This window comes from Oncorhynchus gorbuscha, linkage group LG01, assembly GCF_021184085.1.
Source record: "Oncorhynchus gorbuscha isolate QuinsamMale2020 ecotype Even-year linkage group LG01, OgorEven_v1.0, whole genome shotgun sequence".
NCBI lineage: Eukaryota > Metazoa > Chordata > Actinopteri > Salmoniformes > Salmonidae > Oncorhynchus > Oncorhynchus gorbuscha.
This window is the reverse complement of record NC_060173.1, coordinates 29,713,641-29,725,537: the sequence shown is the minus strand read 5'-3', so window position 1 is coordinate 29,725,537 and position 11,897 is coordinate 29,713,641. Positions and strand designations below refer to the sequence as shown.

The 11,897-nt window shown below is 43.9% G+C and overlaps 1 protein-coding gene across 5 annotated transcripts in view; it reads left to right on the top strand.

Annotated features, from left to right (window-relative positions):
* fbxl13 (F-box and leucine-rich repeat protein 13) overlaps positions 1-11,897 on the top strand; it is a 50,322-nt gene that overhangs the window by 5,183 nt on the left and 33,242 nt on the right. For all 5 annotated transcript variants that reach the window (XM_046312668.1, XM_046312508.1, XM_046312580.1 and 2 more), the window contains 3 exons: positions 4,597-4,751; positions 5,475-5,584; positions 9,679-9,783. In XM_046312668.1, coding sequence (XP_046168624.1) covers positions 4,597-4,751; positions 5,475-5,584; positions 9,679-9,783 — 370 coding nt within the window. The remainder of the gene's footprint in view (positions 1-4,596; positions 4,752-5,474; positions 5,585-9,678; positions 9,784-11,897) is intronic.

Genomic DNA, 11,897 nt, shown 5'->3' with positions numbered 1-11,897 from the left:
ATGTTCAGGCTCTAGAACAAAGGTGCTGGAGAGAGCTGGTATGAACTCATTGGGCTCATGCCGTGCAGAGATTCCGATCTGGGCAGAGCCAGAATGGCTAGAAACATGATCCCCATAAACACTGGAGTGACTGGGGTAGTTGACCTGCTCCACAGTTTCTCTTGACTCATACTCGCTTGTGACAGTTCCACCCTTGGGCATTGGCCTTGGTTCAGTTGGAGTGGAGACAAGTTGTGTGAACTGCCCAGATTCCTGGGATTGGGTGGACAGGTTCTCTCTGCATAGAGACAAAGCTGGGGGATGGTTTCCTTCCACTGGACTGGTAGCTGGTGTCTGCAGAGCCAGAGTCTGAACCAGGCCCTGAGAAGCCTCTAGATTTCAAGAGGCCTGAGGCATCTCTAATTTTAAATTTTATTTATTTTACCTTTTTTTAACGAGGCAAGGCAGTCAAGAACAAAGGGGACAGGGGCTGGGATAAAGATAATCAATAAATACAAAAAATATAGGACAAAATACACATCACGACAAGGCAACATAGCAAGGCAGGAACACATGACAACACAGTATGGTAGCAACACAACATGACAACATGATAGCAACACAACATGGCAGCAGCACAACATGGTGGCAGCAGCACAACATGGTACAAACATTATTAGGCATAGACAACAGCACAAAGGGCAAGAAGGTAGAGACAACAATACATCACACAAAGCAGCCACAACTGTCAGTAAGAGTGTCCATGATTGAGTCTTTGAATGAAAAGATTGAAATAAAACTGTCCAGTTTGAGTGTTTGTTGCAGCTCGTTCCAGTCGCTAGCTGCAGCGAACTGAAAAGACGAGTGAACCAGGGGTGTGTGTGCTTTGGGGACCTTTAACAGATTGTGACTCGCAGAACAGGTGTTGTATGTGATGAGGGCTGCAGTAGATATCTCAGATAGGAGGGAGTAAGACCTAAGAGCATCAACCAGTGGGTCTTGTGACGTGTATACAGAGATGACCCGTTTACAGAGGAGTATAGAGTGCAGTGATGTGTCCTATAAGGAGCATTGGCGGCAAATCTGATGGCCGAATGGTAAAGAACATCTAGCTGGTCGAGAGCACCCTTACCTGCCAATCTATAAATTATATCTCCGTAATCTAGCATGAGTAGGATGGTCATCTGAATTAGGGTTAGTTTGGCAGCTGGGGTGAAAGAAGAGTGATTACGATAGAGGAAACCCAAGTCTAGATTTAGCTTTAGCTTGTAGCTTTGGTATGTGCTGAGAGAAGAACAGTGTACCATCTAGCCATACCCCCAAGTTCTTGTATGAGGTGACTACCTCAAGCTCTAAACCCTCAGAGGTAGTAATCACACCTGTGGAGAGGGGCATTCTTCTTACCAAACCACATGACCTTTGTTTTGGAGGTGTTCAGAACAAGGTTAAGGGAAGAGAAAGCTTGTTGGACACTAAGAAAGCTTTGTTGTAGAGCATTTTATGGGGAGGGGCCAGCTGAGTATAAGACTGTATCTGCATTTACATGGATGAGAGAGCTTCCTACTCCCTGAGCTATGTTGTTTATGTAAATTGAGAAGAGCGTGGGGCCTAGTATCGAGCCTTGGGGTACTCCCTTGGTGACAGGCAGTGGCTGAGAAAGCAGATGTTCTGACGTTCTACACTGCACATAAGGTGCTCCGTAGACCTCCATAGATGTGTACTAAATGGATATCCACGCAGAAAAGGGATTCCTAAGGACATACACAGGGTGTAAGGTTGAGTCTAATATTATCAAGGTCGTTATGCTATTCAGGTCAATATGCAAGACATGCTTATCACCAAACGGGACAGAATTCTCGACTTTTTGGGCAGGAACAAAGTTAGCGCTGATCAATATGGGTGTGACACATAGAGATGGACACAGCATTGTATCACGCTCTCCGTAGCTGATGTGAGTAAGACCTTTAAACAGGTCTTACTCACATCAACATTTACAAGGCCACAGGGCCAGACGGATTACCAGGACGTGTACTCCGAGCATGCGATGACCAACTGGCAAATGTCTTCACTGACATTTTCAACCTGTCTCTGACTGAGTCTGTAATACCAACATGTTTCAAGCAGACCACCATGGTCCCTGTGCCTAAGAACACTAAGGTAACCTGCCTAAATGACTACCGACCCGTAGCACTCACGTCTGTAGCCAACTAGCCATGAAGTGCTTTGAAAGGCTGGTCATGGCTCATAACAACACTATCCCCGAAACCATTGACCCACTCCAATTTGCAAACCGCCCCAACAGATCCACAGATGATGCAATCTCTATTGCACTCAACACTGCCCTTTCCCACCTGGACAAAAGGAACACCTATGTGAGAATGTTATTCATTGACTACAGCTCAGCGTTCAACACCATAGCATTTACATTACATTTAAGTCATTTAGCAGACGCTCTTATCCAGAGCGACCCTGGGTCTAAACACCTCCCTCTGCGACTGGATCCTGGACTTCCTGACGGGTCGCCCCCAGATGGTAAGGGTAGGTAACAACACATCCGCCTCGCTGATCCTCAACACAGGGACCCCTCAGGGGTGTGTGCTCAGTCCCCTCTTGAACTCCCTGTTCACTCATGACTGCATGGCAGGCACGACTCCAACACCGTCATCAAGTTTGCCGATGACACAACAGTAGTAGTAGGCCTGATCACCAACAACGATGAGACAGCCTATATGGGAGGAGGTCAGAGACCTGGCTGTGTGGTGCCAGGATATTAACTTCACCCTCAACGTGATCAAGACAAAGGAGATGATTGTGGACTACAGGAAAAGGAGGACCCAGCACGCCCCCATTCTCATCGACGGGGCTGCAGTGGAGTAGTTTGAGAGCTTCAAGTTCCTTGGTGTCTACATCACCAACAAACTATCATGGTCCAAACACACTAAGACAGTCGTGAAGAGGGCCTGACAAAGCCTATTCCCCCTCAGGAGACTGAAAAGATTTGGCATGGGTCCTCAGATCCTCAAAAGATTCTACAGCTGCACCATTGAGAGCATGGTTGCATCACTGCCTGGTATGGCATCTGCTCGGACTCCGACCGCAAGGCACTACAGAGGGTAGTGCGTACGGCCCAGTACATCACTGGGCCAAGCTTCCTGCTATCCAGGACCTCTAAACCAGGCGGTGTCAGAGGAAGGCCCTAAATATTGTCAAAGATTCCAGCCACTGTAGTCATAGACTTTTCTCTCTGCTACTGCATGGCAAGCGGTACCAGAGCACCAAGTCTAGGTCCATAAGGCTTCTAAACATCTTCTACCCCCAAGCCATAGGACTCCTGAACATCTAGTCAAATGGCTACCCAGACTATTTGAATTGCCCCCCCTTCCCCCCACGCTGCTGCCGCTCTGTTATTTTCATTGTATAGCCACTGATTACTCTACTGACATGTACATAATTACCCCAATTACCTCGACAACAGTGCCCCCGCACATTGACTCTGTGCCGGTACCTATAGTTATTTACTGCTGCTCTTTAATTATTTGTTATTCTTATCTCTTACTTTTTTTGGGGGGATTTTCGTAACTGCATTGTTGGTTAAGGGCTTGTAAGTAAGCAATTCACTGTTGCATTCAGCATGTGACAAATTAAATTTGATTTGATTTGTGTGAACAACACATCTGTCCACGATTTTTCCCCATGTGTTAAAAACAGGCACAAGTCTGATTATAAAATCGTTTTTTCAAAGTTTCAGAAATGCCACGTGCGTCCACTTATATCAGTGCTTTCATAAAAAACCTAACCACTACGAAGCTTCTATTTTATCAAATAAGCCTCAAGTAGCAAATTAGCAATTCCATTTTTTTATTGACCAAATTCGGCATTCTGTCATTGACCTCATTGACCAAATTAAACTGGGAACATCTCTGGCATCTTCCTGAAGATCACTGATGTCATGATATGACCTCGTGTTTTGGGGGGAGTTCTCAGTTGTCTTGAAAGCACCAATAGAACACCACTCTTCCAATTGATTAGTCAGTTCCAAAGTAAATCATCAGCTTAGACATCAATATGAAGCTTAGATACTGTTTAAAAAATAGGCCTACAATGCAGTTGACAGTTAATAATTCTAATTTTTATTAACACACACTTTTGTCTATGAAGAGTGGTGACCAATAACTTAAGATGTGTGATGAACAAGCTGTGTGGTGAACAAGCTGGGGGGTTAGCTGGGACACTGTACTCTGTATTTCCTTTCACCTCCTACTGTTGCAGGTAGTACAGGCCCTGGGAGGATGATATCAGTATTTAGTATCACTGACAGCTTTTGTCTAGGAAACATATGCTGCTTTCTGAATAGCTGATTATCTGGGGAGAATAGCTCATTGAGGATGTGAAACCTTTTAAGGTGTTGCAGATATAAATATACTGTATAGAACAATCAGACTTCAATTCAACAAGATATAACTGAGGCACATATACTGTAGGTCTATTCTTACCCCTATTGAATGAAAACGTCCTTGGTTCATGTTCTGCCCTACTGAATGAATGAAGGCGTACAGGATCAGTCCTACCTGCCAGCTCACTGAATTAATGATGGTTGTGTTTTGTGGGCACCGGCAGGGCGTGGAAAAGGTTCATCTGGAATAAGCGGAAGGAGGCCAGGGAGTTGACGCTGAAGATGGAGACAGCTGAGAGGCACTACATACAGAGGGGCCTGAGGGTCGCACTCTGCAAGTGGGTGGAGTGGGTACAGGTCTGCAAGAGAAGGCAGAACGGTAGGCAACTACTATTGGCATGTGTTGCAGAGTCATTGATATAGCCTAAAGAGTTACTGTAGGGAAAGTACAGTTTAAGTATCTGGAATATTAATGGGTGCCATTTTGGCACCTTAAAAGATATTTAAATTTTGGTTAAAATAGTTTACCAAACTGTAGGCCTATCTATGACTCTAATGCATATTTATGCATTACTGTCAGAGCATTACTTGTCTGACCTCAGTTCATTCATGTGCTTCAGTACAGAAAAAAAACAACTAAGTTATGCTTTATCTATGTGAATCTCCTGACTTTTGCAAAGCTTCAGAATACAGTATGAGAACATAGTTCTGAAAACCGCATGGCTTGTTTTTGGTCAGTTATGTTAAGTGGGTCAGCTGAAAGTCATTAGCTAATACTATATATCCAGACTAGTCTCTGCTGTTAGTTTAACTGATTTATGCTTTGACTAACTATGACTATTTATAGTACTCTGTATCATGACTGTTGTCTTTTAAAAAGTTGTCAGGATGTTTTGTATTATGAATGACTGTATACAGATAATTTTTCCCTTGGGTGTCAGTGACTCAGTTATGCTTATTGTGTTAAAGTGTTGGCATAAAATACAATTGCAACATCCATGTTTCTACAACAAAATAAATCCACAAATATATCATTTTTCGACAGTATATTATTCACATTTTCATGCAGGACATGTATAATGCTTGTGTGTTTTCCTCTTAGATGCCATGAAGAAGATCCAGCGAGTGTGGAATGCTATCCACTGTAAGATTGTCATAGGTGCTTGGCGCTATGTGGTGCAGGACTCAAAACGGACAAAGGAGTACTTTGAGGTATGACTAGACAAGATTCATTTGATTAGTATTTACGGTATACCAATTAATAATTCGATTTTTGAAATGTAACCTTTATTTTGACTTGGTGTCAGTGCTGAGACCAAGGTCTCTTTTCCAGATGAGCCCTGTTTAGCACAACAACAATACACATCAAAATACAATATACCCATTAAATTACACATCAATATTAACATTCAAATACACATTATTATGCTCAATACATGAAAAGCAAAACACAATCATAAAAAACAACACCTTCTTCAGTAAAATGGTCTCCTAACAGCCTTAGAGGGTACAATTATTCCTATTTTTAGATCATTCCACACATAAGGTGCAAAATAACTAAAAGCAGATCTACCAGAGTTAGCTATCCAAATCAAATTTTATTTGTCACATACACATGGTTAGCAGATGTTAATGCGAGTGTAGCGAAATGCTTGTGCTTCTAGTTCCGACAATGCAGTAATAACCAACAAGTAATCTAACTAACAATTCCAAAACTACTGTCTTAAACACAGTGTAAGGGGATAAAGAATATATACATCAGGATATATGAATGAGTGATGGTACAGAGCAGCATAGGCAAGATACAGTAGATGGTATCGAGTACAGTATATACATATGAGATGAGTATGTAAACAAAGTGGCATAGTTAAAGTGGCTAGTGATACATTTATTACATATGGATGCAGTCGATGATATAGAGTACAGTATATACGTATGCATATGAGATTAATAATGTAGGGTAAGTAACATTATATAAGGTAGCATTGTTTAAAGTGGCTAGTGATATATTTACATCATTTCCCATCAATTCCCATTATTAAAGTGGCTGGAGTTGAGTCAGTGTCAGTGTCAGTGTGTTGGCAGCAGCCACTCAATGTTAGTGGTGGCTGTTTAACAGTCTGATGGCCTTGAGATAGAAGCTGTTTTTCAGTCTCTCGGTCCCAGCTTTGATGCACCGCCTTCTGGATGATAGCGGGGTGAACAGGCAGTGGCTCGGGTGGTTGATGTCCTTGATGATCTTTATGGCCTTCCTGTAACATCGGGTGGTGTAGGTGTCCTGGAGGGCAGGTAGTTTGCCCCCGGTGATGCGTTGTGCAGACCTCACTACCCTCTGGAGAGCCTTACGGTTGAGGGCGGAGCAGTTGCCGTACCAGGCGGTGATACAGCCCGCCAGGATGCTCTCGATTGTGAGTGTGAGTGCTTTTGGTGACAAGCCGAATTTCTTCAGCCTCCTGAGGTTGAAGACGCTGCTGCGCCTTCTTCACGATGCTGTCTGTGTGAGTGGACCAGTTCAGTTTGTCTGTGATGTGTATGCCGAGGAACTTAAAACTTGCTACCCTCTCCACTACTGTTCCATTGATGTGGATAGGGGGGTGTTCCCTCTGCTGTTTCCTGAAGTCCACAATCATCTCCTTAGTTTTGTTGACGTTGAGTGTGAGGTTATTTTCCTGACACCACACTCCGAGGGCCCTCACCTCCTCCCTGTAGGCCCTCGTCGTTGTTGGTAATCAAGCCTACCACTGTTGTGTCGTCCGCAAACTTGATGATTGAGTTGGAGGCGTGCGTGGCCACGCAGTCGTGGGTGAACAGGGAGTACAGGAGAGGGCTCAGAACGCACCCTTGTGGGGCCCCAGTGTTGAGGATCAGCGGGGAGGAGATGTTGTTGCCTACCCTCACCACCTGGGGGCGGCCCGTCAGGAAGTCCAGTACCCAGTTGCACAGGGCGGGGTCGAGACCCAGGGTCTCGAGCTTGATGACGAGCTTGGAGGGTACTATGGTGTTGAATGCCGAGCTGTAGTCGATGAACAGCATTCTCACATAGGTATTCCTCTTGTCCACATGGGTTAGGGCAGTGTGCAGTGTGGTTGAGATTGCATCGTCTGTGGACCTATTTGGGCGGTAAGCAAATTGGAGTGGGTCTAGGGTGTCAGGTAGGGTGGAGGTGATATGGTCCTTGACTAGTCTCTCAAAGCACTTCATGATGACGGAAGTGAGTGCTACGGGGCGGTAGTTGTTTAGCTCAGTTACCTTAGCTTTCTTGGGAACAGGAACAATGGTGGCCCTCTTGAAGCATGTGGGAACAGCAGACTGGTATAGGGATTGATTGAATATGTCCGTAAACACACCAGCCAGCCGGTCTGCGCATGCTCTGAAAGGGGGCGGCTGGGGATGCCGTCTGGGCCTGCAGCCTAGCGAGGGTTAACACGTTTAAATGTCTTACTCACCTCGGCTGCAGTGAAGGAGAGACCGCATGTTTCCGTTGCAGGCCGTGTCAGTGGCACTGTATTGTCCTCAAAGCGGGCAAAAAGTTATTTAGTCTGCCTGGGAGCAAGACATCCTGGTCTGTGACTGGGCTGGATTTCTTCCTGTAGTCCGTGATTGACTGTAGACCCTGCCACATGCCTCTTGTGTCTGAGCCGTTGAATTGAGATTCTACTTAGTCTCTGTACTGACGCTTAGCTTGTTTGATAGCCTTGCAGAGGGAATAGCTGCACTGTTTGTATTCGGTCATGTTACCAGACACCTTGCCCTGATTAAAAGCAGTGGTTCGCGCTTTCAGTTTCACGCGAATGCTGCCATCAATCCACGGTTTCTGGTTAGGGAATGTTTTAATCGTTGCTATGGGAACGACATCTTCAACGCACGTTCTAATGAACTGGCACACCGATCCGCGTATTCGTCAATATTGTTATCTGACGCAATACGAAACATATCCCAGTCCATGTGATGGAAGCAATCTTGGGAGTGTGGAGTCAGCTTGGTCGGACCAGCGTTGGACAGACCTCAGCATGGGAGCCTCTTGTTTTAGTTTCTGTCTTTAGGCAGGGATCAACAAAATGGAGTCGTGGTCAGCTTTTCCGAAAGGGGGGCGGGGCAGGGCCTTATATGCATCGCGGAAGTTAGAGTAACAATGATCCAAGGTTTTTCCACCCCTGGTTGCGCAATCGATATGCTGATAAAATTTAGGGAGTCTTGTTTTCAGATTAGCCTTGTTAAAATCCCCAGCTACAATGAATGCAGCCTCCGGATAAATAGTTAACAGTTTACAAAGAGTTAAATAAAGTTTGTTTAGAGCCATCGATGTGTCTGCTTGGGGGGGATATATGCAGCTGTGATTATAATCAAAGAGAATTATCTTGGTAGGTAATGCGGTCTACATTTGATTGTGAGGAATTCTAAATCAGGTGAACAGAAGGATTTGAGTTCCTGTATGTTTCTTTCATCACACCATGTCTCGTTAACCATAAGGCATACGCCCCCGCCCCTCTTCTTACCAGAAAGATGTTTGTTTCTGTCTGCGCGATGCGTGGAGAAACCTGTTGGCTGCACCTCCTCGGATAGTGTCTCTCCAGTGAGCCATGTTTCCGTGACGCAAAGAACGTTAGTCTCTGATGTCCCTCTGGAATGCTACCCTTGCTCGGATTTCATCAACCTTGTTGTCAAGAGACTGGACATTGGCGAGAAGAATGCTAGGGAGTGGTGCACGGTGTGCCCGTCTCCGGAGTCTGACCAGAAGACCGCCTCGTTACCCTCTTTTTCGGAGTCGTTTTTTTGGGTCGCTGCAAGGGATCCATTCCGTTGTCCTGTTTGTAAGGCAGAACACAGGATCTGCGTCGCGAAAAACATATTCTTGGTCGTACTGATGATGAGTTGGCGCTGATCTTACAGTCGAGAAGAACTACTGAATATATGTAATGAAACCTAAGATGACCTGGGGTACTAATGTAAGAAATGACACGTAAAAAAAAAAAACTTCATAGTTTCCTAGGAACGCGAAGCGAGGCGGCCATCTCTGTCAGCACCGGAAGCACCAGACCGGGTCTGGTATCTCTTGCATATATAAGTTAACAAGGTAAGGTACGGTGGAAGTTCAAACAGGAGGACTTGATAAACAAACAAGAGTGCAATGCATTGGTCTACGAGACTTCAGAGAGGGCCAGTCTACTTTCTGATACAGAATGCAGTGATGTGTACTGAACCTATCACCAGTAATAAAGCGTAGTGTGTTATAATAAACTGCATCCCATGTCTTCAATACAGTTGCAGCTGCATTCATATAGACAATGTAATGTGTGTGTTGTCAGAGACTGGAGAATGGTCTGTTGGAGATGAGCAGTAAGGACTCTGACGTTGCCATTGGAGAGGGACATGACGGACTCTCACTGCTACCTTGCAAGCTCTCAATAAAGGTACTCCTCTCTCGCTCTTACTGTCTTCCTCATGCTCACTCGCTAAACTTGCCTCCTCTTATTTCTTTCTCACCCTACATTCTTATGAGTCACATGTTCACCCCAGGTATCCTGAGTTTTCTTCTTTAACTGTCAGATTAATTGTTTGAAGATTCCTAGCCTTCATGGGCAGTTAACCCTGAGGTCACCTCTATTGCATGCATCATGACTTATGATGACCCCAGTCCTTGTCCCTTCTAAGGCCACATGAGGGTCGTTCCATATGATTTCAGTCACTTTCTTACTGCACCCCTTTTGATTTGAACGAAACCTTCCCTACATGTTTGTCCATGGTAGAACCACAGACGGTTGAAGGTCCACACATCAGAGAATGTTGACTTGAATGGGAATACACATTGTTTTGAATTCAACTGTCAGTCTTTCATATGAAACTTATTGAAATCATAAAAGTATAGATAAAAGAATAGACATTCCCATTCAAGTTGACATTCAATGGTGGGTGGACTGGCGGCCATCTTTCTGGTAGTAATTGAAACTTAAATTTAAATATCAGTGGTGTACGAGCTGATAGGCAGAATCTACCGCACACCCAAAACTGATTTGTGAAGGTGCTGTAGGCAAAAGACAAAACTGGAGAAACAGGAAAAAGTCTCTGCACACTATCAAATATATTTTAATTATAGCTGAGCAGTGAGTCAAAGGTAATTACAGACACCTGTGGTAATCTAAAGTACCCAAAAGTGCCACTACATGTCATAATATCATATAGAAATATAGGATAGAACTGAGCATGTTATACTGTAGATGTATTGCTACTAGAACAAAACATGTACACAACATTCTTTCTCCAATGGTGTACCAGCTAAATTGCAGTGGTCTGAAGGGATAGGTCCATTCTATGAATTTAGCTTCTATGATTGAAATGACACCCACCCTGTATTCAAGAGAATGCTGTGTCTCAACCAATGATCAGCACAAAACAAACACTTCAGACAATGTAAAATAGGGTCTATACTCCAACATATGTGTAAATGAAAAAAAAATATGAGTTTACCCGTGTTAAGATAATTTATGTTAAAGGTTAAGAAATTACTTCATTTTTATAAATAAAAAATAAATACAAATTAAATAAATTACTAAATAGCTTAACAACCCTGTTTGTAAGCTTTCAAATGGTATCAAACTCAACCCTTTTTCAGTGATGAAGACATGGAAGTCTCATGGTAGGGTGGGGTATGCAAAATGGGTACATTTTGAGCACCTCTACTCCTGAATGTTTAGGCTTTCAGATCCAAAACGTCACTTTCTGACCACTTCTAGAATGGGCAAACATGTTCGAAAGGTTTCGTTAAAGGCCCAGTGCAGTCAAACTTGATTTACCTGTGTTTGATGTTTTCACACTGAGGTTGGACTAATATTGGGACATTTTGAAAATTATGATACTGCTATTTTAGTGTAAGAGCTGTTTGAAAAGACTGCCTGAAATTTCTGCCTGTTTTGGTGGGATGGAGTTTTGACATCACCAGGCGGAATATTAGTTAATAGACTAATAAGAAAGAGAGTTCCAAACCTCTCTGCCACTAACAGCTAGTTTTCAGTTTCCCCCTCCCTACTTGGACCACTCCCAGACAGTCCTAGAAAAATTCTTGCTTGAAAAATTGCTCTTTGCTAAGAAAAGGGGTAACTTAATTGTTACCTCGAATTGATTTGATATCGAGCTAGAAATGGCTGCATTGGAACTTTACAATCTATTATGCTCTATTATCGGTTGCCATTGCAGTTGTGTGTGTGTTTTCGAATGACTCTCTCTCCCTCTGGATGATAGTGTTATTGGACCCATTTCTGAGAGTTGTTACTCAATAAAAACATGTTCCCCTGTATATTTTGTCTTCTGGCCAAGCAAGACTTGTTTGGAGTGGCAGCGGGGGTGGCAGCGGGGGTTTTGTAATCAGCAGGGGTTCATGTTTAGTGTGAGGGGAAATGCTAGGATATGGTTCCTATATAGAAAAAGTGAGCCTATTACATGCTATACAGGACTGTTTTGTCTGGGACCACCCCTGTAGGCATCTAGCAGTTATGGCTTATTTCTTGGCAGTGATTACTATGCTGTTTTT